The sequence below is a fragment of the Canis lupus genome, chromosome 3 (assembly GCF_003254725.2).
Source record: "Canis lupus dingo isolate Sandy chromosome 3, ASM325472v2, whole genome shotgun sequence".
Classification (NCBI taxonomy): Eukaryota; Metazoa; Chordata; class Mammalia; order Carnivora; family Canidae; genus Canis; species Canis lupus.
In genome coordinates, this window is record NC_064245.1 from 54,085,443 (window position 1) to 54,112,245 (window position 26,803).

Genomic DNA, 26,803 nt, shown 5'->3' on the forward strand with positions numbered 1-26,803 from the left:
TGCTATAGTTCTCCTTCTCTGGAGCATGAAGGAAACAGCTGGGGTTTCCTTTCTTTTGTATTAAGTTGAAATAAAATTTGGGGCTTCCCTGACACTATTCCCTGGCCCATTTGATGACCGTGTGGCACTTGAGAGTCACTCTGCCCCTCATGTTTAGCTGTCTGTTTGCCAGCCAATCACAGTTGTAGATGAAAAGGAATCAAGCAGACACTGACTAGGGAGAAAAAAAAAGGCCTAGGAGATGATATAATTTGCTGGAGTTTATTTATGAGACAGTTAACATTAATCCTGGCAATAGCAAATCATCTTGGATTTGATTGAATTCATGTAGCAGCAAGAAACCAAAATGACAAAATTAATGATTTAATATTAGGAGTTTAATTAGCAGAAGTTATAGCCATGTCTCATCTATGAATCAGAAGTTTTCCAAAGAAAAGAGATGCTGAGCCATGGTTCGTTCGTTTTCTTTCTTTTCTTTTCTTTTTTCTTTTCTTTTCTTTTCTTTCTTTTCTTTTCTTTTCTTTTCTTTCTTTTCTTTCTTCTTTCTTTCTTTCTTTCTTTCTTCTTTCTTTCTTTCTTTCTTTCTTTTCTTTCTCTCTCTCTCTTTCTTTCTCTCTCTCTCTCTCTCTCTTTCTTTCTTTCTTTCTTTCTTTTGTCTGTCTCAATGATTGATTTTTCACTAGTGCATGTGGTTAGGGGATGATAATAGTCCCTGAGAAATTGAGGGAGTGTGGTATGAGTGCTCTCTCTTTTTGGCTATGGAACCAGCCAGGAATTTCCAGGTATTGATGCTTAGGTCTGGCCAGGCGTCACTGTATATAAACTTCTCTTTCCACCCCTCCCCCAATACCCCAGCATTTTGGAAACCTGTTGGGGTAAAAGCCCAGGTGTGTGATTTCCCAGAATCTGGGGGTTTGCCTGTGTGCATCCTGGCTGTGTGCATGTGTGACAGTGTGATGAAGATGATGCTGGATGGAGTCCAGTGGGATCCTAGAGATCACTGATTCTGTTCTGTTTCTGTTGTAGCCCTTGCCAGCATCCAGCCATGGGGGATATGAAAACTCCAGATTTCGATGACCTTCTGGCTGCCTTTGACATCCCAGACCCCACCAGCCTTGATGCCAAGGAGGCCATCCAGACCCCCAGTGAGGAGAATGAGAGTCCCCTCAAACCTCCAGGCATGTGTATGGATGAGAGTGTGTCCTTGTCTCACTCAGGTTCATCCTCAGATGTGCCGGCTGTGAGTGTCATTGTCAAGAACACCAGCCGCCAGGAGTCATTTGAAGCGGAGAAAGACCACATTGCTCCCAGCCTCCTACACAATGGTTTCCGGGGCTCGGACCTGCCTCCAGATCCCCACAGCCTGGGCCACAACTGTGGGAAGTTTGATTCCACTTTCATGAATGGAGACAGTACCAGGAGTTTCTCTGGCAAGCTAGAACCTTCCAAGTCAGAGCCGTTACCGACCTTTAACCAGTTCAGTCCAATCTCCAGCCCAGAACCTGAGGATGCCATCAAAGATAATGGGTTTGGAATGAAGCCCAAGCACTCAGACGGTTATTTCCCACCCCCTCCTGGGTGTGGGCCTGTGGGGGGCCCAGTCCTGGAGGCTCTGGCTAAGTTTCCAGTCCCAGAGCTCCACATGTTTGATCACTTCTGTAAGAAGGAGCCCAAGCCAGAGCCTCTGCCATTGGGAGAGCATGAAAGAGGTGGGCAGAAGGTGGGGGAGCCTCACAAGGAGCTGGATGCCAGTCGATTCTTTGGGGAAGCTCTGGAATTCAACAGCCACCCCAGCAACAGTACTGGAGAGCCTAAGGGGCTCACCCTGGAGCTTGGTACCTGCTCATCAGTCCCCCCTCGGCAGCGTCTGAAGCCAGCGCATTCTAAGCTTTCCTCTTGTGTTGCAGCCTTGGTGGCCCTGCAGGCCAAAAGAGTGGCCAGTGTCACCAAGGAGGACCAGCCTGGCCACACAAAGGATCCCTCAGGGCCCACGAAAGAGGGCTCCAAAGGCAGCCCCAAAATGCCCAAGTCACCAAAGAGTCCCCGGAGCCCTTTGGAGGCCACCAGAAAGAATATCAAGCCATCAGACAGCCCTCGGAGCATCTGCAGTGACAGCAGCAGCAAAGGCTCCCCTTCGGTGGCTGCCAGCTCCCCACCAGCAATTCCCAAAGTCAGAATCAAAACCATTAAGACATCATCAGGGGAAATCAAACGGACCGTCACAAGGATCCTGCCAGACCCTGATGATCCCAGCAAGTCCCCCGTTGGATCACCTCTAGGGAGTGCCATTACCGAGGCCCCAAGCGAGGTGCCAGAGGACGAGGTCACTGCCTTGCCGGCAGTGGCGCACTCTCCGGAGGTAGGCACAAATTCCGGGAGCCCCACGGGTGACAAGAAAGGGGATGAGAGCGCACTGAAGGCCACTGACTTGGCATCTCCCTGCTGCAGCTCAGGGTCCCGGATTCCAAAGGGGGCTGTCCCCAGCTCACAGACAGGCAAGAAGCAGCAGCAGAGCACAGCGCTGCAGGCCTCTGCCCTGGCGCCTGCCAACCTCCTGCCCAAGGCTGTGCACCTGGCCAACCTGAACCTCGTCCCCCACAGCGTTGCCGCGTCGGTGACGGCCAAGTCCTCGGCACAGAGGCGCAGCCAGCCACAGCTGCCGCAGATGTCGGTGCCCCTGGTCCACCAGGTGAAGAAGGCTGCCCCGCTGGTTGTGGAGGTCTTCAACAGGGTCTTGCACAGCTCCAACCCCGTGCCCCTCTACGCGCCAAATCTCAGCCCACCTGCGGACAGCAGGATCCACGTACCGGCCAGTGGGTACTGTTGCCTGGAGTGTGGGGATGCGTTTGCCTTAGAGAAGAGCCTGAGCCAGCACTATGGCCGGCGGAGTGTCCACATCGAGGTGCTGTGCACGCTGTGCTCGCAGACACTGCTCTTCTACAACAAGTGCAGCCTGCTCCGGCATGCCCGTGACCACAAGAGCAAGGGGCTCGTCATGCAGTGTTCTCAGCTGCTCGTGAAGCCCATCTCTGTGGACCAGATGTTTGTGTCGGCCCCGGGGACCTCCCCGGCCCCTGCAGTCCCAGTCCCCCCATCGTCCCCCAAATGTGGCCTCACGTCAGGCAGTGCCAGCCCAAGCCTTCCGGCTTTGCCGCTCTATCCAGACCCCGTGAGGCTCATCCGGCACGGGATCAAGTGTCTCGAATGTCACAGGCAGATACGCGACTACGTGGCTATGGCTGCACATTTCCAGAGGACGGCGGAGGAGAGCGAGGGGCTGGTAAGCAGAGCCTTCCTGCGATGGCTGTCGGCCCCCCGGGTGTACACGAGCTCCATGCTTGAGCGTGGAGGAAAGCTCCCTGGTGCGGGGGCACTGGTGGCATCTTAGGAGTCTTAGAAGAAGACGTCTGGCTTGCTGGTTAGTGACCCTCCTGAATGTGTAGCGCTTGGTGTTGGTTGGGGAAAGGGTCCTGCCCCCAGCTTGGGGGGGCACTCTGAAGATTTACCAGCTGTGTCTGTTGCCATGCCCCACATTCTGTTCAGCTCCCACTCTGCTGGGTGAGCAGGGCCCCTTGTCTGGCCTGGGCTGGTCTCTGGGAGGTGTCAGTACGGTCTTGGCATGTGCCCAGAGAGTTTGGGGATGGGGAGGTGCGTTCCTGCCCCACACCTCAGTCTGTACCCTCGACACTGTGTGTTGTCGGGGCAGTTCCCTGTGGGGACACTGCATTAGGCCGAGGTAGTGCCGAGGTAGGACCGAGGAAGGAGAGTGGACTGGCACACGTGCTGTGGCACAGGCCTTCAGAACCTCTTTCATCTGTGTCCCCACCACTCTAGGGAGGCCACCATGCTCATCAGCTTGTTCCAATTTTTGGTTACGCTGATGAGATTGAATTTTGTTTTTTTTGAAGACAGTCTGTGCTGAAAATACCCATTGGCACCTCTGTGTCAGTGGCTGTGTTCGCAAGGTCCTGTGAAAGCAGGCCTCCTGACATGCCTCCAGAAGTCTGTCTTCTTCCTCCTCCAGGGGACTCTTTTCCACCCAGCTGAGACCAGAGCCCACCCCCTCCCTGAGCCCCCTGTCCTCCTTGAACAGGGCTGCAGATGCCTGGGAGGGAAGCAGAGCAGCCCTTTTCACTCCTGTTCAGCAGAGGCCTGGGTCCTTCCTAGTCTGCTGGCCCATGAGCTTGGCGCAAAGCCTTCCAAGTGAGCGCTGTGTTGGGAGGCTCCCTGGTCAGCTCTTGCAGCCCAGCAGAGACAGGGCTCGCTACACAGCTGCTCCAGTGTGAAGCAGATGAAGTTTGGGGCTAAAAGGCTTGTGAACATGGCTGCACAGAGTGCCTTGCAGGGACTTGCTCATGGTGACTCCGGGCAGAGGGCAGGTGCTGTATGGATGGGACTTTTGAGTGGGACCTGCAAAGGGAATGTAGGGGCGGGGGAGGGACAAGCATGTTCCAGGTGTAGGGAACAGAAGTGCGGGAAAGTGCCAAGTGCACTTGAGGAGGCTGGGGGGCATCGGGGTGGAAACATGAGGCAAGATTGGTGGCCTGGGTGCCATAGGCTCGCTGTCCCCTCCCATCTTCACCTTCTCTCCTCAGTTTGCCAAGCTTCCAATGAGTCAGATGGAGTGTGGTGACCCCTGCCCTTTGCCCTGAGGCTTCAGCCTTCCTGCTGTCCCCTGAAGAGCTGTCCCTGCAGAGCTCAATGCTCCTTCTAGGTCATGTGATCAGAAGCATTGTCAGTGGAGGTCTGACGCTTGGTGTTTTTCCACACTGTTCCTCACCGGCTGACACCCCTCCCATCCTGCATCTTTTCCTCTAGTGGGAGCTGGGCAAGAGCCCTCAGACAAGAAGGGAGAGGGTACCCAGGAAGGCTGTCAGGGTTTTCTCAGCCCAGCTCAAATCTCTCACAAAATCTCCCACTGATAGATGTGGTCTCAGAATCTCAGGGAAAGGATCAGGCTTGAGGTCTGGGATCAAAACCTTACCTTGCTAGCTGGTGGACTTAAGTTTCCTGGGATGGTACCCAGGCTTTAGGCCATACCGAGGGAAGGGATAGATGGATAGGGTGGGGTTAGGCTTCACTCTGGTTGGTGTAGGGGCTGCAGGAGGGATAGATGGATAGGGTGGGGTTAGACTTCACTCAGGTTGGTGTAGGGGCTGTAGGAGAGCGTGCACAGGCCTTTGGCTTCTCCCTGGGAGTCTCCCCCTGCCCGGGCTGGAGGAATGTCCTTCTTGCATTCCCAGCCACCTTGCTGGGCAGGACATCAGCATAGAGAGACTCTTTCTTCTTGGTCTTTTTTTTTTTTTTTTAATTTTTATTTATTTATGATAGAGAGAGAGAGAGAGAGAGGCAGAGACACAGGCAGAGGGAGAAGCAGGCTCCATGCAAGGAGCCTGACGTGGGATTCAATCCCGGGTCTCCAGGATCGCGCCCTGGGCCAAAGGCAGGCGCCAAACCGCTGCGCCACCCAGGGATCCCTCTTCTTGGTCTTAAGCTTTTATTTAGCTCTAATGTCATTGTCACCTCTAACAAAATGAACAATTCCTTAATGTTATCTAAGACAGGGATCCCTGGGTGGCTCAGCGGTTTAGCGCCTGCCTTCAGCCCAGGGCGTGGTCCTGGAGTCCTGGGATCTAGTCCCACATCAGGTTCCCTGCATGGAGCCTGCTTCTCCCTCTGCCTGTGTCTGCCACCCCCCGCCCTCTGTCTCTCTCTCTGTGTCTCTCATGAATAAATAAATAAAATATTTTTAAAAATGTTATCTAAGACAAGTCCACATTTAGATTTTCCTTTCATGTCAAAAATGATCTTTCTGTAGTTGGGCTTGTTTTGAATTGGAATCCAAACATGGACCATATGTTAGCATGTGTTTTTTGTTTTTGTTATTAAAGATTTTATTTATTTATTCATGAGAGGCACAGAGAGAGAGGCAGAGACATAGGCAGAGGGAGAAAAAGGCTCCCTCTGGGGAGCCCAATGCGGGACTTGATCCCAGGACCCTGGGATCATGCCCTGAGCCGAAGGCAGATGCTCAACCACTGAGCCACCCAGGTGTCCCACATGTTAGCATTTGTTTATCTCTTAAATTCCTCAGTCTAGAACAGTACCATTTCCTACTCCACCACCAGATGCCCTTCCCAACCTATTTTTTATCATGTCATTGATTCGTTGAAGAAACTAGTTCATGTGTTCTGCAATTTTTCAGGAAAATTATGGGTTTGACTGATGCTTCCTTATACAATTAATTTGTTCTTAAGTATCCCATATTTTATTGGTGATAGAGACTAGAAATAGGCAGTTTTGCAGAGGGGAGTATCATGTTCTTCATATTTCGTGACTTCAGAGAGGTACAGAGTCCTTGATTGTCTCACTTGTAATGATACTAAATGATCAGTGAATTTAGGTGGTGATGTTCTGATCCCTTTGTCGTAAAGTTCCCCTTCACCTAATTATTTTAATATTCATTAATCATTGCTCCTGGAGTCACTAGTTTTATTAGGAGTTGAAGAAAGGTGTTTTGTAATATTATTATTTGTTTCTCAGTTATTAACTGGAGTTCTGTATAAAATGTCTTTCCTTCTTTGATGAGGGCTATTTGGTTACCTTGAAATAAAATATAGTTTATATTGGAAAATGGGATATTTACTTACTTTGTTTCCCTTAGTTAACAGTTTTTACAGTAGTGAGTTGATATCCTGAGTCTCAAATAGTGTATTAAGAGGCCTGGCTCTGTTATTTTAAAAAATTATGGTAAAATACACATAGCATAAAGTTTACCACCTTAGCCATTTTTTTAAAGTGTACAGTTCAGTAGTGTTAAGTACATTCACACTGTTGTGCAATCAATTTCCAGAACTCTTTTCATCTTGCAAAACTGAAACCCTATACCCATTCAACAGTTTCCCCTCCCCCCCACCCCTGCCCCTGGCCACCACCCTCCTGCTCGCTGTTTCTGTGAATTTGACTACTCAGTGTACCTCATGAGTGGAATCATGTAGTATTTGTTTCTTGTGACTGACTGGTTTGTTCTGTTTAGCATCATGTCCTCAGGGCTCACCTATGTTGTAGCATGTGACAGGGTTTCCTTCCTTTTTAAGGCTGAATAATATTCCATTGCATGTTTGTACCACATTTTGTTTATCCATTCCTCCATTGATGGACATTGGGTTGCTTCCACCTCTTGGGTATTGCTTGAATAACGCTGCTATGAGCATGGTGTACAAATATATTTTGGAGCTCCTGCTTTCAGTTCTTTCAGGTATGTACACAGAGTTGGAATGTCTAGATCATATGGTAACTCTATTTTTAATCTTTTGAGGAGCCCCCACACACACTGTTTTCCACAGCGGCTGCACCATTTCACACTCCTGCCAACAGTGCACAAGGGTTCTAGTGTCTCCACATTCCCACCAGCACCTGTCATTTGCTGTTTCGTCTGTTTGACTTCGTCTTTAGATACCCTGATGTGTATGAGGCAGCCTTTTCTATGGCTGTTACAATGAACTCATTGGTTTTCACCTGTTTTGTATGTTGAGCTCAGTCACTTTTCCGTGGTCAGGCTGCTTTGTCTTCAGTTGTGGAATGCCGTCCAGCTGGATCCTGTGTCCTCTGGACGTGAACTCATGACGCCTGAGAAACTTCCTCACTTACTGCCCCAACAAGATGTCCTGGGCACATTTCTTGTGCTAAACTTGGCGATTGGCCATCCTTCGGAGGAGCCAGGTTTCTTGCCTAAGGAATGGTATTTAGATGTCATGTTCTGGGTATCAGAGATGCTTGCTGGGTGTATCTGCGACTAGGCCTTTGCAGTGGCCAGAGCTAAGAAGCATATGTTTTTATTGTATTTATTTGTTTATTGAAAAAGCTTTATTTATTTAAGTCATCTCTACACCCAATGTGGGGCTCAGACTCATGACCCAAGATTGAGAGTTGCATGCTCTTCTGACTGAGCCAGCCAGGGACCCCAAGAAGTATATGTATTGTTTTGGTAAAGATTTTATTTATGTATTTGAAAAAGAACAAGTGAGCAAGAGCACAAATAGGGAGAGGGAGAGGGAGAAGCAGATTCCTTGTTGAGCAGAGAGCTTAGCTATGGGACTCGATCCCTGGATCCTGGGATCACCACCTGAGCTGAGGGCATATGCTTAACCGACTGAGCTACTTAGGTGTCCTAGAAGTATATGTTTCTAAAAAGAAGAAAGCGGGGGCGGTGGAGCACACAACGCTTGATCTTGGGGTTGTTTGAGCCCCACATTAGGCATAGAGCCTACCTTAAAAAAAAGAAAAATCATGAGTATGCTGGTATTCAAATGTAAAATTATAGTTTTTATGTAACTGATTTTATACTGAAAATCTTGGTTCCTAAGGCTTTCCTACCATATATATATATATATATGCATATATATATGCAAAATTTTGAAAATCAATACCAATATCATTTCAAACATTAGGATAACTGCATAAAGTCAAAGGTATATTTGCAGTTCTTTCTACTCTTAGAATAGATCACATTTAGGATGTATAAGTCAAAATACTGCATTTTAAAGGTCACTGGGAACAAGTCTTCTTTCTATATGGTTATGTCACCAGCTTGATACATTGTTAGGCTATTTAGTTTCTATTTTTCAATTTTCAGGGAATGTTTTTGTTTTTCTAGTTTAATATTATATGTATATAAAGGTTTATTTGAGAGAGAGAGAGCTCATTTGCACGCAAGCACTGAGGCAGGAGGGGCAGAGGGAGAGGAAAAGAGAGTCTTAGACTCCCTGTTGAGCTCAGAGCATGATGTGGGCTCCATCTCACAACCCTGATATCACAACCTGAGCCAAAGGCAGACACTTAACTGAGCCACCCAAGCTCCCCCTAGAGTAATCTTTTTTTAAAAAAGCCTTTTTATTATGGAATGTCCTAAACATATGTAAAAGTGGACAGGATAGTATAATGAACTCTTCTTTAACAATTACTAACTCCTGGCCATCCCGTTTTACATATTTTCTCACCCATCCCTCCCCCTCTCATGGGTTATTTCTAAATAGATCCCAGCGTCACCATATCTATAATAGTTCAGAATGTATCTGTAAAATATACAGGTTTTCCTTGGCAAGAAAATGAACATAATATCATTGCATCTCAAAATTAATAATAACAATAATTTCTTTTTATTATCAAAGCTTAATGCCAAGTGTCAGATGTTAGTGTTCATCATCATCATCAAGTTAGTGTTCAAATATTTCTGATTGTCTCATTTCTCTCTACAGTTGGCTCGCTTGAATCAGGGTCCAAATAAGTGCTATACACTGCAATGTGAAAAGTTCTCTTAAACTTCTTTTAATCTATAAATTTCCTTTTTCTCTCTGTTTTTCCCTTGAAGTCTACTTTTTGAGAAACCTTGGTTGTATGTCCTATAGAGGCTCCATGTTCTGGATTTTGCTTTTCCTGTCGTCCCTAATGATTCTTCCTCTAAGCAACCTCCTCTGGGCCTGGGTCAGTGGCCCCTGTGGTGAAAAGTGAGCACCGTGGTCCCCTTTTGACCTAGAGGGGGCTCTGCTGATGCAGGCACCAGCGCAGTCTGCTGCTTCCTCTAGGCTGTGTGCTCTGTGCCCGCTAGAGCAGCAGTGATTGTACTATCCACCCTGCTGCCCCGGTTCTCTCCTGAGTCTGGGAGTGAAGGAGCTGTTGCCCACTCTGCTCTTCTCTGTGGGCATATGTGGTCAGCCTGTTGCTCAGGACACCCCTGAGTGGGCAAACAGGCCTGAGGGAGTGGACACTGGCAAGACTACTCAGTCCACCCCTGCACTGGGAGCTTCTGGGAGCCAATCGGATCTGCTCTGGAAGTCCCCGAGATGCTGAGCAGGAACTGCCTCTGATGAGTGGGGACAGAGGCCCTGGGGGGTCTGGCAGTGTAGTGAGTTCTGAGACTTCAAGAAGTGCCTTTGGCCTCTGGAAAGGAAAAGCTGGTCTTCTGATAAGCCTGAGGGAAGGAGCACTCACAGTCCTAGATGCAGTATGATCTTTGGAAACATAGCATCAGTCCTGTCTCTGATGAATAAGGTGAGAGGCAAAGCTTGCTTGGGTGTATCAGCACTTCTGTTGAGGCCTGGGGGTGCCAAGTATCCTGGGAGGGTTGGAGGAGAGCATGTGTGGTGAGCGGCTATTCCGACCTGTGTTCTAGGAAAGCTGGACCGCTGTGGTTGGAGAGCCACGAGCCTGTGGCAGCTGTGGCATCTGGCTGAATTACTTTCTCGGTGTTTTTTCCTAGACTTGCCAGGTGTGCCAGATGCTGTTGCCCAACCAGTGCAGTTTCTGTGCCCACCAGCGGATCCACGCCCACAAGTCCCCCTATTGCTGCCCGGAGTGTGGAGCCCTCTGCCGCTCTGCCTACTTCCAGACCCACGTGAAGGAAAATTGCTTGCACTATGCCCGCAAGGTGGGCTACAGGTGGGTGCTGCCTGGCTTGCTGTCCTGGGCTGGCCTGATGGCTGGTCCTTTTCTGGGGCCAGAACTCATTTCAGTATGAGCTTTAGTTTTAAGAGGCCTGGGCTCCAGGCTACTAAGACAGTAATGTTAGTTGGTATTCAGATAGGTGTTTTTATTTTGTGGAGCGCAAGAAGAGTGAGAGGGACAAGAACAAGGAGTTAAAAGGAACTAAAACATGAAAAAGGAGCTTTGAAGGGACAGTTTAGGGAGAATAGATTGGTTTTTAAAAGTATATAAAGTTAATCTGCTCATAGAGTTACTGTGTTTGGCATATTAAAGTCCCATTTCAATAATAAATGTACCAATTGCAGTACTTTTAGATGTTCTCAGTTTCCACTAACAGATGGAACTACAATGCAAAGTTTGGAGCCAAATGCAAAGGGCTCTTGTAGCTTCACACTGATTAGTTTTTGTCAGTTTGTGAGAAACAAGCACAACCTGAAAATGGAAAAATGATGAGCCTCATAGTAAAACCAAGAAAACTATTTTAAACTGAGTCTTCTCCACATGTCAAATAAATTTAGACGAGAAGTCATTTTCAGGAAAAAGATCAAAATGGGGAAGAAAACACCTTCCAAACATACTGATTGATCTCTAACATTTACATCAACTCAGTGAGGCCCCCTTTTCTGATATGCTGCATTTGGGAGTTTCATCTTCTGATGTTTTTATGGTATCACTTTCACACCAGAAAATTAATTTTGTCCAAATTTAGTAAGGTTTTCTTCTCTTTGGAATTAAAAAAAGATTGATTTAGTTCATTTCTTAACTTCCTTTTCGAGTACTTATTACTGTCGTCAGCGCTATGCCAGACACTGAGGATACAGAGGGCATCAAGACACAGCCCCTCCTATCAGTGTGGTAGGTCACAGACCTATACATGTAATCATAACTCGGGGTGGTGAGGCCCACAGTAGGGGAAGGGTCAGGGAAGCTTCATAGAGGGATATTAGGAGGTTTTCAGGCAAACGAAAGGGGGAGAGCATGTCTGACAAGGGTATGAGCAGGGATGCCAGTATACCTGATAGGTTACAGGAATGATGGACATTTTGGTGGAAAGGGGGTCAAGAGGAACTGGGGAATGGGTGAGAAATGAGACCAGAGCATCAGTAGGGCCAGGCCCAGGTGAGACCTTGTATTCCTTGGCTGACACTTAGACTTTCTCCAATGGACAGTGAAGGGCTCCAGATGGGTCTGTAGCCGGGGAGTGGTCTGGCTAAACCTGTGCTTCAGGAAGATCGCTCTGGGAAGCTTACTTGTGTGTTAGGGCAGAACCCAGAGACTGGTTGAGAGGCAAGTGTGATGGTCCAGTTAAGAGGCTGGGGGCTCGGGCAGAGGCACAGCCACTGTAGGGATGCAGAGAAGGTAGATCTTGGAGAGCTTTAGGGAGCGGAAGCATTTGAGTTTGATGGTAGCTCACAGACAGGGCAGAGGGGTGGAGAGGGGCTGTGGGGGCTCTGAGGTTTCAGTCCCCATGTAAGCACTTCCAAATGTAGACTGGCTGCTTTTGTGTGTTATGGGAGATGGGTCCCCTAAAGTGCAGGAGAAGCAGACAAACCAGAGATGGGTTATACAGAGCCCTTACCACCATGTTGCAGAGCAGCATTGCTTGGCAGCATCCCAGGTCACTTTTGTTGTTGTTGTTGTTGTTTTTTATTTACGTACTCTATATCGCCCACTTGGGGCTCAAACTCACAACCCTGAGATCAGGAGTCCCACACTCCACCAACTGAGCCAGGTGGGTGCCTCTCCCCATCCCTCCCCTCCCCACTCCCCCACCTCCATGCCATCAGCCACATTTTTAAACCAAACACCTGAATGTGTGTTTTTACAATACTGTGTAACATTTGTAAATCAAAGTGAAATACCATTCACTTTGATTTACATGTGTGCTATTTCTTGTTCCAAGATCAAGTCCAATCCACTAAAAATTCAAGCAGTACTTAAATTTTTATCTTTGAATTTTGAAGTCAAAGAATTTCCAATGACACAGATTCATGGCATTCTTTTTTTGGGTCTTTTTTTTTTCCTTGGTCTTTTAATTCAATATTTTGCTTTCCTTTCATCTGCAAGAGTAAGAAGAAACAGTGTCTCAAAAGCAATTCAGTTTGTCAAGCCTTTTTTTCTAAGATTTTATTTATTTATTCATGAGAAACAGAGAGAAGCAGAGACATAGGCAAAGGGAGAAGCAGGCTCTCAGCAGGAGCCTGATGTGAGACTCGATCTTAGGCCTGGAATCAGGCCCTGAGTCAAAGGCAGATGCTCAACCGCTGAGCCACCCAGGTGTCCCTGTCAAGCCTTTTTGTGAGGAAAAGTGTAATGTGATTCAGCCAGAGGGCTTACTGGAGATCTTGACATTAAAATCTTCAGTGACCCGTGGTTGAACTCAGAAGATGTATACACTAGTATACTATTGGTTGCACTTAAGATCTTCAGATATTGGGCAGCCCCGGTGGCTCAGCGGTTTAGCATCACCTTCAGCCCAGGGCGTGATCCTGGAGACCCAGGATCGAGTCCCACATCGGGCTCCCTGCATGGAGCCTGCTTCTCCCTCTGCCTGTGTCTCTGCCTCTCTCTCTGTGTGTGTCTCTCATGAATAAATAAATAAAATCTTAAAAAAAAAAAAAGATCTTCAGATATTCACATATATTTTTTGTATCAGCTTTATTTAGACACAACATTATAATTCAGCCATGTAGTGTGTACAATTCAATGGTTTCTAGTATATTTACAGGGTTGTTCAGTCACAACCAGTTTTGGAACATTTTCATCACTCAAAAAGAAACTTTGTTGTATTCATAACTCTTCCATCCCCCACCCCCATCCCTTAGCTACCACTCATTTCTTTTCTGCCTCATATATTTGGTTATTTTGGACACTTCATAGAAATGGAATCATAGAATATGTAGTTTTAGCCAAGATTCATCCATATTGTAATATGTCAGCATTTCATTCCTTTTTTATGGCTTAATGATACTCCACTGTCTGTGTATATACCACAATTTGGTCATCTGTTTATGACCAGTTGACAGACACTTGGGTTTCCACCTTTTGGCCATTATGAATAATGCCACTGATGAACATTTCATGCATCAGTTGTTGTGTAGACATATATTTTACATTTTTTGGGGTGGATACCTGGGAGTAGAGTAGATGGTTCAACTGATAACTCTATGTTTAACTTTTTGAGGAACTGCCAGGCTATTTTCAAAAGTAGTTGTACCATTTCTATATTCCTACCAGCAGGCATGGGATTTTTAATTTCTCTATATCCTTGCTGGCACATGTTATTGTCTGACTTCTGCTGACCCATCCCTGTGGGTGCAAGGTGACATCTTGTTATGATTTTGATTTACATTTCCCCAGTGGCTCATAGTGTTGAGCATCTTTTCTGTTTGATATTTGTGTATCTTCTTTGGAGAAATGTATATTTGCTTGGTTTTAAATTGGGTTATTTATTATCTTACTATTGAGTTGTAAGAGTTCTTTGTATATTCTAGATTTAAGTCCCTTGTCAGATACATGATATGCAAATATTTCCTCCCATTCTGTGGGTATTATATTTTTTAGTGATTCCTGAAAGTGTATCTATGCTCCATTTCATTGAGTTCTACAGAGTCTTACAGTAGTATTTTGTTTTGTGTTATTTTTGCTTTTTCTTGAAGACATTGTCAAAAGCCTGTACATTTTATATATGTTTTATGTATATGTGTTTCATATAAAATATGTATATACATTATACACATACTTTAGAATTGTATGAATTATTCTCTTTGTTGAAAATTTGGAGAGTGGCCAATGATGTCACAATGGAGCAAGTTTCAGTTATTCTTAATGATATGTCATTTTTTTCTTATTTGGGATTATTGGGACAATTAAATATTGTACCACTGTGTCTTTTCTAAAACTTTACATATTTCATAGCATATGATTCTATTATTGTGTATTTTCTCTTAATTGGTAAAGAAGTTGTATTGTGGGTTCAGATTTCTCTTTACCTTTTTTCATCAATTTGTAAGCCATACTTAGTCTTTCACTGAGGTTGGTGTGTGTTCTTTTACCCCTTTATGCTCTACTTTCAGTGAGGCTTCTTTGAAGAATGTCCATTCGGTAAATGGAATGAAATTTTAGGCACATTTTTGAAGGGTGTATGTTGCTCCTGCTGAAGTTTGGTCACACTACACAAATATGGACACTTTAAGATTCTTTATATATATCAGGTGTACTTGGCCACTTTGGACGAATTTGGAAATATGTGGACTTTTTTTCTCCTCACAATACATTGTGGTGTGGAAGTACTTCTGTGTGCTAGAAGTTGGTCACTATTTTGTTCAGCAGGAAAGAAAAGAAAATATAATTCAGTAGCTTGTATAGAAACTCTAGAGAATGTACAAATTTAGTAATGAGTGCACATCACAGATCATTGCAAACAGCTTTTTGGTTCTGTGGGTTGCTCCTTGTTGCTAATTAAGTTTGCAGAGGTAGTTCCATCTCCCATTCCTCGCAACACACAGAAAAGGAAGAAAAACAAAAAGGACCAGATAGGATTCTGTGATGATGTGTGTGGACTGTGAAAACAGGCTAATGTACTGAATTGAAGGCTTCTATTTGGGAGTCAATTTTTAAGTGAAGATGTGCCTTTTTTCAGTGAAGCAACAGCCCCTCTTCTAGTGTTTACTGGGATGTCGGGGTAATGGGGTCAGGCAATATTGCAACCAAAGGGAGACCAGAGTTGTCCTGAGAGGAATGGCTGGGCACAGGGAAGGTGTTTCCTCATGGAGGGGAGATGGGGGTGGGGTGGGGGAGGAAGTAGATAGGAGGAAAGAAGGAATGCGTGAGGGGGTGGTCTGGGTCCTGGAAGGGATGGAGGATGGCATGGAGATCATGGAGGCCTATGAGTCTGAGGAAGGAGAGGGCCAGATTCTTAGAGATTGTGAAGTCAACAGAAGAGTCCAACATGCCTCAGTTTCAGAAGAAATTGTTTAAGACAGTTCCTACATTATGCAAGTGGTATATTCACCAAACAAAGCTTGAAAAATACAACTTGGTAGAAAAAGAAGTAAAAAGTTATCCACAATGCCAGCAGGGAGACCCTCCCAACACTTAAGAGCTATGTAATCCAAAGCTGTACCGACCACATTGGGCTGCTGAGCACTTGAAATGTGGCCAGTATGACTGGCTATTGCATTGTATCTTATTAAATCTAAATTGCCACATGGCCAGTACAGTATAGAACATTCCAGCTGCTACCACAGGTTCCACTGGATAGCGCTGCTCCAGAGGATTCCTTCTTGGGCTTTAAGGCCTGCTATGGCGAGCGCAGTGTTTCCTGACAGCACTTTTATTAAGTGGCCATTGCTGCCCATTTGGTACCAGCCTGTGGGAAGGCATAGGCTTTCAAAGGATGCTGTTTATGTCATTTTGGACACTCCCACCCCCCGCCTTCCCCACCAGCTTCTCTTAGCTGGGCTCAGATTTTTGGTTTGCAGAAAAGTATCCTCTGGCCAGTGAGGAGTGGGGTGGGTTTCTTCCCCCTTCTATACCAGGCATAGCCTTGGGCTTGGGGGGCCTGGGTGACCCCACTATGCCAGATGGCAGCAGGAGCTCAGAATGTATGTGTGGAGGATAGAGGATAGAGTGCTCAAGGAAGGGGGAGAGGGTGTCCCCAAGATGGCTCTGTTCTTGACCTCCATCTCTCCTTTTCCACCACTACTTCTGGGTCTGACATGCCTTCCACACCCCGCCACTCCTATCATCCAGGTGCATCCACTGCGGGGTTGTCCATCTGACCCTGGCCTTGCTGAAAAGCCACATCCAGGAGCGACACTGCCAGGTTTTCCACAAATGTGCATTCTGTCCCATGGCCTTCAAGACTGCGAGCAGTACTGCAGACCACAGTGCCACTCAGCACCCCACCCAACCTCACAAACCCTCCCAGTGAGTGCAGCTCCAGGGCCAGCAGGCCTATGGGCTTGAGCTAAGTGGTCTGGGTGCTATAGGGGGAGGTGTTGGGATGGACCAGGGAGCTGGGGCTGGTGGTGGAGGTGCCCAGGGTTCACTGAAGACGTCCTGAGCCAGGGGAATGTATATACATCGGCTCTGAGTAGTGCTTCCCCAGACCTGACCCTGGTTCAGAGAGAGCACAGATGGGGTGGAGGTTCTGCCCAGGGGGCCTGGCCATCTCACTCCCTGGGGCTTGTCTCATCAGGCTCATTTATAAGTGCTCCTGTGAAATGGTCTTCAACAAGAAGAGGCACATTCAGCAGCATTTTTACCAGAATGCCAGCAAGACGCAGGTGGGAGTCTTCAAGTGCCCCGAGTGCCCACTCTTGTTCCTGCAGAAGCCGGAGTTGATGCAGCATGTCAAGGTGGGCTGCCCAGGGGAAAGAGGCTGGGGAGGAGGGCACACGCCTCAGGTCGGGGGTCTGACTCTGTGCATCTTTCCCCTTGCCCAGTCAGTAATCGCTCTCCCCATCCCCAGAGCACTCACGGTGTTCCCCGAAATGTGGACGAGCTGTCAAGCCTCCAGTCTTCATCGGACACGTCCTTGAGCCGCCCTGGCTCTCGGGTTCCCACCGAGCCCCCGGCCACAAGTGTGGCTGCTCGGGGCAGCTCCCTGCCCTCGAGCCGCTGGGGCCGGCCCGAGGCCCATCGCAGGGCTGAAGCCAGGCCCCGGCTGCGGAACGCTGGCTGGACCTGTCAGGAGTGCCAGGAGTGGGTTCCTGACCGGGAGAACTATGTGTCCCACATGAAAAAGAGCCACGGTCGGGTAAGTGTCCTCACACAGTCAGTACGGTGCCAGATTCTCTGGACTTGCCTCCTGTGGGGTCAGAGCCCCCTTGTGTGGCTGACCCCTTAGGGTTCCTGGTGCCTGGGCAGGGTGGGTACCACAGTTCTTGAGGTCTTTGGGGGCATCCTCCTCTCTGCCTACATCACCTGAGTAGAAAGATACACCCAGACCTGTTTTATAGTTCTGATGCTTTGCATCCTGTCATCTCCTCTAGACGCTGAAGCGGTACCCATGTCGGCAGTGTGAACAGTCCTTCCACACCCCCAACAGCCTGCGCAAACACATCCGCAACAACCATGACACAGTGAAGAAAGTCTACACTTGTGGGTGAGTCTCTGGAGATGGGAGCCAGGAAGCCTGAAATTCAGAGACTGCCCATGGCATCACTGGGGCTTTTCTCTGCTGGGAGATCAAGGGTCGGAAGCAAGAGATAAGCAAGTTGCTAATGGAAAGATGGTGTGGCTACGTCAGAAGGCAGGGCTGGTTGGGAACCAGCTTCTAGAACCTGGTAGCTCCTGAGTCTTTTCCCACCTCCCTCACCGTGGGTTGCACTGCTAGTCAGTGTGACGGGCTCTGAGGTTTAGGAGGTGTGGTGATGATGGGACCATGTGTCCTGTCTGGCCAAGAGGCTTTGACATCATGTCTCTGCTTCAGGACATACCCTGACCTCTTCCTTGCTGACCACTGGCGCATCACCTGGACTTCTGGGCAGTGATATCAGGGAGTAGAGAGTAAGATCATGGCTTAGGACCAGCACAAATATTCTGACTTGCTGTTGTCTGCCACCTTGTCAGCTAAACTTCTCTGGGGAGTGCCCAGCACTATTCAGCCAGCTTGATGACCACCCAGCCAGCTCTCTGCCTGCCCCAGACTCTATTCTGGAGCCAGAAGCCGCTCCCACTTTGCCTCCCTGCCAGGTGTGCACTGGGCTCCCTGGAGCCTGTCGTCTTACACAATGTCTCTGGGGCTGTACTCTGCAGGTACTGCACAGAGGACAGCCCTAGCTTTCCTCGGCCCTCCCTCCTAGAGAGCCACATCAGCCTTATGCATGGTATCAGAAACCCTGATTTGAGCCAGACGTCCAAAGTCAGACCTCCGGGTGGACATTCCCCTCAGGTGAGTGTGGGCCCTGCCACTGGCATAGCTTGTTTAGTGAGCCCCTTGAGCTGGAGGGGCAGCAGGAGGGTTACAGGGAGCCCACTGGTAATGGTGGTCATGGAGCAACCAGCACTGACAGCTTCCCTCGATGTGGTCATTCTCTAGTCTGGCATGACCCTCCTGGGGACCGTGCACAGGTAAAGGACAGGGACAGAGACCCGGGAGACTGCCCAGTAGCCTTTTGTTCCTGTGGCTTCCCTGTCACTGTGATGTTCCTTAGCCATGTGGCGCGCTCTCTCTCTTACACACACACACACACACACACGCGCGCGCGTGCGCGCTCTCTCTCTCTGTCTCTCATTATGAGTGGAGCCAGCCTAGATTCCTGCTACCCTGGACCCTCGTTTTTTTGACCTTATCCCTGTTCCATGCCCTATTCCCATTTCTGGTGAACTTCTGAAACAGCATAGTTCCCTCCTCACAGTAGGCTCCCTCTGGTAGGGAGAGCTGCTCCTCAGAGGGTCAGACATGTCTGGGAAATTCTGAGAGCTGCCTGGAGTTCAGGGCATTCCTTCTTGGCTACTCAGAAAAGGGCGTTGGTCGGCAGAAGCCCTTTCACACATAGCAGGTGGGTTGTCAGTTGACGTTTTGGCAACATCTGTGATTAAAATGCACACCCCCACCCTCCAAACGTACATGCCTTTTGATCCAGCAATTCTGTCCCTAGGATTTATCTGTCCTATATCTTTGGCCTCAGGCATGAAAAGGTATGTACAAGGATTCACTTGCACTGTACTGCAGGGCTGTGCGCAGCAAATAATGAAGGACGCATCTAAACGTCTGCCAGTGGGGACCATTCACCCCTGTGACGAGTCAGTGTGCTACTATTAGGAGAACGAAGTGTCTGTATGTCCTCATGGAAACAACAGCCAGTACATGTCATTAAGTAGAAAAAGCAGGGTGAAGAAAAGTGTGCATGTAATGCTATGATTTTTTAAAAGGCAGCAATTTTATCTTTGTGCATGCAAAAAGGAGGAGCCACAGAACCTAGATGATAGGGTGTTCTCTGGAGAGCAGCCTGGGGAGTGGGGTAGGAGGGACTTGGTCTTCTTTCTATCCTTCCCATATCTTCAGATTGTGGTGACACATCTTACATCAGAAAAAAACAAAAGCAAACTGAAAAACCTGAAAGAAGCCAAATGTAAACCCATGGTTCAGGGCTGGGGCAAGCAGCCTGGCCTGGGTGGTGATTCTGCAAGTCCGTGGGCCACATTGCTCAGGTGTGGGAGTCCAGTCTGGGGCTCAGCCCCGACTCACACCGTCTTCCCTTCCAGGTGAGCCATCTGAAAAGACCAGGCAGCGGAGCTGGGGACACTCCGGGCACCAGCAATGGCGCAACCGTCTCTTCCACCAAAAGGCACAAGTCCCTGTTCCAGTGTGCGAAATGTAGCTTTGCCACAGACTCAGGGCTCGAGTTTCAGAGCCACATACCTCAGCACCAAGCGGACAACTCCACAGCTCAGTGCCTCCTCTGTGGCCTGTGCTACACCTCTGCCAGCTCCCTTAGCCGCCACCTCTTTATCGTCCACAAGGTGAGAGACCAGGAGGAGGAGGAGGAAGAGGAGGAGGAGGAGGAGGAGGCAGCAGAGGTGGCTGTGGAGGCAGCAGAGCCAGAGGAGGGCTCCGGGGAGGAGGTGTCCATGGAGACCAGGGAGAACGGACTAGAAGAATGTGCTGGAGAGCCTTTGTTGGGTGACCCAGAGGCGAGATCACTAGGCCCAGCTTCTGAGGAGGACGGTACCCAAGATGCTCAGAGTCAACCACAGGCCTCTCAGGACCAGGACAGCCATGCACCATCCCCTCAGGTGTGACCAGAGGCTCTACAGTGTGTGCAGTCCGGGTGATGCCACGGCGTCCTCCGTCTGCTGTGTGGACAGTGGGAAATAAAAGGCTCTGCCCTGGTGTGAGTGTGGCCGGCTGTGTCCTGGAGCAGTGTCTGCCCCGAGCTGCGGGGCGCTGGGTGTCCCCCGGCCCCAGGAAATGTGCGATCACCCAGGACCCTCACAGTTCTAAATCTGCTTCTGTTATTTATGGCTTTGTGCTGCTTCTTGCTACCCCAACTCTTATCTGTGTCCTTTCAACCCCAGGCTGCTTAAGTGGCTCAGCCTCAACGCTGGCCACTCGGCTTGAGGCCCCCCAGCGCTGTGCACTTCCGGAAGGTTCCTGCTTGCTGCCTTCAGCCAGGGGTCTCCTCGGAGCTCTCCTGGCCTGCAGATGGTAGCTCTCCTTCCTGCCAGCAGAGCCGGAGAAGGGGGATGAGGGTGCTGGCACGGTCCCTCTTGGAGAGCTCTGCCCAGGCTGGCTTGGTGAGGGCCCTCAATCGCCTTGCCCTTCCTTCCTGTCTTCTCTGATTCTTTTCCCCAAAAAGTAGTCCTGGAGAATTAATTGTCACACTGGCTCCTCTTGTTTGTGTGGGTGGGAGAAGGTTCTGCAGCACACCTCTGGAGCCCAGGAGAGCAGGAGATACAGCCAGGGCAGGCAGACCCTTCAGAAGGAGCTGTGCGTCTTTGTTCTGCTGCTGTTCTGCCTTTCCTGATGAGTGGGGCTGGGGGTACACCAACATTGGAATATTTGGACTCTTGCTCTCCTGTGCCATTAGAGAGGCTGCTGCCCCAGGCAGGCCAGCCCCTCCTCCTCTCGGCTACACTCATGTTGCTCAGACTATATTTCAAATAAAAAAAACCTTCTTACCATGCAGGTAGGCTCTTGTATTCCTCTTCAAGTGAGCCTGGCCCTATCCTGCTCCCCTGGAGAGTCTCTCCCAGACTTCCCTCCCTGTCCCATCTCTGAGGGAGAGCAATGTTCCTACTGTCCCAGAAAGGTCCTCTCTAGATTCCGGAGCTGTAGTTAGGAAACCAGGAGCTCGGTCCTCAGTCTGAGACCTTCTGAGGGCGTGAGGGAAGGGTCAAGGGTCACCTGCCAGGTCTCCCTGGGGCTAGCGGAGTTGGCATTAGGGCCTATTGAAATGTTTCAGGCACCTCCCTCTTTCCTACAGATGGATTTTCCACCTAAGAGAACCCTTTACTGGTGGTGGTGGGTGGGGGAAGGGATAGAGGGGAGGAATTCTGTGATATCTTGCCGAATTCAAGACGCCTTGGAACTGCTGCTGCTGCAGGGAACTCTCAGGATTAGACAGGGGAGGTTGGGCTGTCTTCACTGGTGGCAGAGTTAGGGCCTGACCAAGCACCAGGGGCAGGCTGTGTGGGTGTGCCCTCTGACCTCTGGCCCACGCCTCTGATACAGCCCTGCAGGGCCAGGGGTGTGGGGCTGGGCCCGGCAGGATCTAGCGCAGCAAAGGCAAGTGGGTGCTGGCTGAGTTCTTAGAGGTGCCCTTTCAAGGAAGGCATTGAATATCACTTGTAAGTTGTTAAGTCAGATAAATACACCTGACCTTTTCACAACAGAAGAAAAGTACATTTTCTGTCAAATGCCAGATTTTTAGTGAGATGCTAATGGCACCGGGAACAGTTCGTGCTCGCCTCAGTTTCAGAGAATCTGCTGTTTAAGAATTGCTGCACTTGGCAAGGCCACTGTGTCCCTCTTTCCCAAGCAGGCAGTGAAGCCATGTGCAAAGCCTGAGTTTATGCCCTCTTGGCTGTTGGCCCTTTCCTAATTCCACTACAGGTGCCCACCCCAACCTGTGGTCCACTCAAAGAAACACTATCAAGGAGGCTCTGGGAAGGGTTTGAAATGGATTGTTGGATTACTTCCTGCTTGCCAGCAGTGGTTGCTGGAGTTGGGGGTAGTGGGTGGGGGAAGGTAAACTTGCAGGCTCGACCACCTGTCCTGACCCGGATCTACCTCTCCTTCCTGGGAATGCAGAGTGGAAAGAGTGCCAAGCTATTCACCAGGAACCCGCTGGGGGCGGAGGGGGGACCCACAACCTGGATTCTGCCCTTAACCAGCTCTTAACAAACCCCCTCACTTTGCACCTCCCCTCCAAATAGTCCTAGTAATCCCCATCCCACTCGCTTCATGGGCTTTGTGAGATGGTGAGGGTGGAAGCTCCTCCCACCCCGTTTGTGAGAAATTATATAAATGTGACAGATTCTTGCCTTCAAGGCGTGGAGGGTGGAGTGCACCTCCCCTGCCATCAGACTTGGATCCCCGTGAGTGAGCGGTTACTATTGATCTGGGACACCTATTCACTGTGTAGCAGTAGTGACAATCCTAGCACGTCATCTTGCTAAATACTTCACAGTGATTTTCATAACCACAGGGTTCTCACAGCTTACCCCCCCTTCCATTTCCCAGAGAGAAAACTGAGGCTCAGAGAGGTAAAATAACCTGCTGGGCCACCTGTAAGTGCTGCTGCTGAGTCAAGGCCTTCTGGTTCTAAAGTCCACAACGTCAACCCCTGTGCTGCCTTAGTGACCCGGCTGCTCTGGCCAGCTCCCAGTATGTCAGCACTTTGCAGCCATCCAGACACCTGCTTTCCTACCTCTCCTGTGGTTGGGGCGCCAGGTTCTCCTTGGAGTCCATCTGTGCCTAGTCACCCCAAGGAGAACCTTGTGCAAAACCTCTGTGTGTGACGTTCTGAAGCACAGGCAGTGTTTCCATGACCTTTCATTTACATTGGGGTTTTTCTTGCCTTTGAAGACCATCATTTTGGGCGGGGCCATCCCAGAAAGTATGGTTCCCTCAGGGTCCAATATCTTCTGATCTTTTCTTTTTAAAAATGTTTTTAATGAGTGTGCTAGCATATCATTTGTTATCATCAGCAAATGCTGTAACAAGCGCTTATGTACATGTTAGCTGGAGTGAATACTCTCTCTACTGATCAAGTTAAACAGATAAGCTCCCCATCCTTGTAGAAACTACAACTTAATACACTCTAAGGCCTGACAGATGACTAGTATTTATTTTCCAACTGCTTTATCTCTGTAAAACGATGTGCCGAATTACTATAATTGGTGTAGAAAGAACTGTTCCCTTAACTTATGTAAACAGTCTGGTTTTGAAAACTTAATGGTCGTGGCTTAGCAAGTTTGACACACTTTGCCTTCCCCGAGACAGAGGAACCCCCTGCCTGCCCTGCTCACCACTGTATACTCAGCTCTGGGTGCACTTTCTTTTCCTTGTTTTTTTTTTTTTTTTTTAATTTTTGTTGTTGTTTTTCTTGAAAAATTAATACATATACATGGTAAGACATCCAAACAATACAAAAGAATATACAGTGCAAAGTAAGCTTCCTATCGGAGGTCAGCCTTCAGCTCCCCAGCCCACCTCCAGAATTAATCACTGTTATCTAGATCTTGTGTACCCTTTCTGAGCAATTCTATGCATTTACAAGTTTATAAATATGTATATTTATATATCTATTTTTAATACAAATGGTAGCATTCTATGCACAGTGTTCTGAAGCTTGCTTTTTTTCACTTGTGTAATGGAGATTGTTCCAAATTCATCCAGTGGGTCAGTCTAATTCTTTAAAAGCCCCTAGCACAGTTCCTTGCATACAGCAGTGGTCCCAAAGAGTGTTCGAATGAGTGAGTGAATGCATGCACGTATGCACACGTGAATGAAAGAATCTGATTCAACTAGTAGCTACAAAGTTCTCTCAGGGTCTGGTCTGAGCAAAGCAGGGTGTTCTAGATTCTAGAATGGGTTGTGCTGTCACCCCTCCACCCCACCCCACCTTGCCTTTTCCAAGGGATCCAGGCCCTTCTTGACCTTGTCCACCAACAGATACCACAGCAATCTTAGGAAGCTAGGTGCTGGGAACCTAGGGTGCCTCTGGAGGAAAGAACAAACTAAAAGAGCCAGGTCCCAAGAATGGGATTTTTTTTTTTTTGAGGTCCCTATTTAAAATGTGTTTCTTTTTATTGGAAAATGGTTATCACATTATTAGAGAAAATAAAAAACATGCATATTTATAATCCCATCCTACTTTTGCGGTTGTTTTCATTTTTGTTTATCAGCTTCCAGTCCTTTCCAACTGCTTTTCCAAATGGACTCTTGTTCAGTTCAAAGCTGAATATATGATTATGATAACAGAAATACAACATTTCTATATGAAGACGTGATTCTCACATTCATTCCCTTATGGTGGTGCAAAACAATCCTATGAGATGGATACTACTATTCTTCTGGAGATTCAGAATAGTTGAGTAATTTCCCTGAGGCCACAGAGCTCATAAGGGGCAGAACTGAGATTCACTCAGGTGTGACTAGCACTATCCTGCCTCTGATTTTGTACCCTACTTTTTTCTACTTAACATTATATCTGTACATTATGTCTCTACATAGCCTCCTAAATCCTCATTTTCAATCACTGTAATCACTTTCAAAGCAACATAATTTACTTACCCATGTCCTGTTTAACATTCAAATTTTCCACTTCATCAGTACAGTGAAGAGTCCTGGGCATACAGCTTTTTGCTTCTGCAGAATTATTTCCTCAGAATGTTAACCCTATGGTGAACTCCATGGCAATGTGATAGAATGAAGAAAGCCAGTGACTAGAAATCAGAGGCCCTGGGTTCCAGTCTGGATTCTGTAACTAAGTTGTTTGATCTTTCTTGGCCTCAGGACTCCCATCTGTCAAATGAGGGAGGGGTATTGGCTTAAATTTCTGGGGATCTTGAGCCTGGCTAGATTTTATCTTCTCGTTCCTTATGTTTATGCCAAAAGAGAAGAAGAGACCTCCCTAGAGGCAAGCACTCTTATAATCGATTTCTTCTTCTATTAATTGTTTTATTTATTGACTTTTGGTCTAACCATATGCAGAAATAGAAACGATCCCTCTCCACCTCCTCCCCACAAGGCAGTATCACTTTCATTTGCATCAGATTTATGCTTTTTCAGATGGAGTTATGGCTCTTTGATAAGTATTTCTTTTGGCTTTTGTCAGGCTTTTCCAAGTTTGAACTATCTGTTGACTTGATAATTCAAAAGCATCTTCAGATCCATCTTTTCAATAGGGACCTGGGTCCAGATGAATTCTTGAGCTAGTTCATTGTGTCATGCACTGGCCTTTTAAAATGCTCTTATTTATTATTATTTTAAAAAGATTATACCCATTCATTTGAGGCAGAGAGAGAGGGAGAGAGAGCATAAGCGGGTTGGGGGAGTGGGCAGAGGGAGAAGCAGACTCCCTGCTGAGCAGGGAGCCTAACGAGGGGCTTGATCCCAGGACCCTGGGACCCTGGGATCATGAGTTGAGCTGAAGACAGATGCTCAACTGACTGAGCCACCCAGGTGCCCCTGCTCTTATTTTTTATATTTATTATCGCAAATTGAAGTTGAATTTTTAGTTAATAAATACTAGAATAGAAAGTCAATATATATGTAACTGTATGGAAAGTGGGGCAAAAGGATATGATAATGCCATTTAAGTCAGTTCTAACTGTGAAGAGTCCCCATCTTAGTGAGCCCTCAAGAAGGCCAGCAGCATCGTCTCACATCATGGGTGGGAATGGTATTTCTATATACATAGTGATAATCTAAAATCTACTAGACTTTACTTCTACAACTTAGGCCCACACCTTTTGCCTCTACTTTCTGTGAAGATGGGGATAGTTGATCATGTCTTTCATGTTTGAAGAGCTGTTAAGCTATTCTCCGGTGGGGTGTTCATTCATTAAACTGAGAAAATCCACTGTTTCTCACCTCCCTTTTTCAGATATAGCCCAGGGCACACTGTATACAATTCCTATTTTCCTCTGGGATATTCTAATCCTTGGACCAATTTGCTTGGAATTTCTCCCTAGAACCTACGGTGCATAGACCGGGCCAAATATTTTTTGTATCTGAGAGGGAGGCTAGGTTCTACTTTGCTTTGCTTGAGATGGAGGCTTCGCATTTCTACAGGAGGCTGGTCTGGAATGTGATTTCCAAACAGGGAAAAGGTGTGACAGACCAGGTGGGGAGTGGGGAAGGGACAGCAAAGAAAGGGTAGAAAGTTGTAGAGGACAGGCAGGAGAGTTTTGACAGGTAGATGGTTTAGAGCCTGGGATGGCACTTGACTTTTTGAGTGGGTGGTGGTGGTGGTGGTGGTGCTGGGCTTACTAGGAGCAGTCCATTAGGAGGAAGCATGGTGGGTGCCAGCAAGCTTGGAAATGATCTGTTGGTGGTGCCCCTTGGGTAAGCAGTCATTGGGACTGGTTGTAGCCACTGTTGCTGAGAGGTAGTAAAAGTTGCAAGAAAAATGAGAAGATGTAGCTGTTGTGGAAGAAGGGCTGGCTGAGATAAAGAAGGGTCCTTAGAGAAAGACCTGAAGGGGAGGAAAAGGACTGGTTCTCCCTACAAGAAGACCAGGAGAGGTCTGGGCTGAGAGGGGCCTTTCCCAGGTCTCTCTGAGGGTGTGGAGCTTGTGTCCTGAGCCTGAGTGACAACTCTGCCCCCTGACTGCAGAGTCATCTTCTCATCTCATAATTG

At 47.9% G+C, this 26,803-nt stretch overlaps 1 protein-coding gene across 6 annotated transcripts in view; it reads left to right on the plus strand.

Moving 5' to 3' along the window:
* The window catches only part of ZNF592 (zinc finger protein 592), a 77,737-nt gene extending 53,906 nt beyond the window's left edge, over nt 1-23,831 (plus strand). For 5 of the 6 annotated variants that reach the window (XM_025438169.3, XM_025438168.2, XM_025438171.3 and 2 more), the window contains 8 exons: nt 1,027-3,280; nt 10,259-10,437; nt 16,237-16,413; nt 16,685-16,844; nt 16,958-17,245; nt 17,481-17,593; nt 18,247-18,382; nt 19,699-23,831. In XM_025438169.3, the coding sequence (XP_025293954.1) occupies nt 1,027-3,280; nt 10,259-10,437; nt 16,237-16,413; nt 16,685-16,844; nt 16,958-17,245; nt 17,481-17,593; nt 18,247-18,382; nt 19,699-20,235 (3,844 nt within the window). In that variant the 3' untranslated portion in view covers nt 20,236-23,831. The remainder of the gene's footprint in view (nt 1-1,026; nt 3,281-10,258; nt 10,438-16,236; nt 16,414-16,684; nt 16,845-16,957; nt 17,246-17,480; nt 17,594-18,246; nt 18,383-19,698) is intronic. The other variant, XM_049108484.1, reaches the window with a different exon arrangement.
* The last annotated feature ends 2,972 nt before the right edge of the window (nt 23,832-26,803 follow it).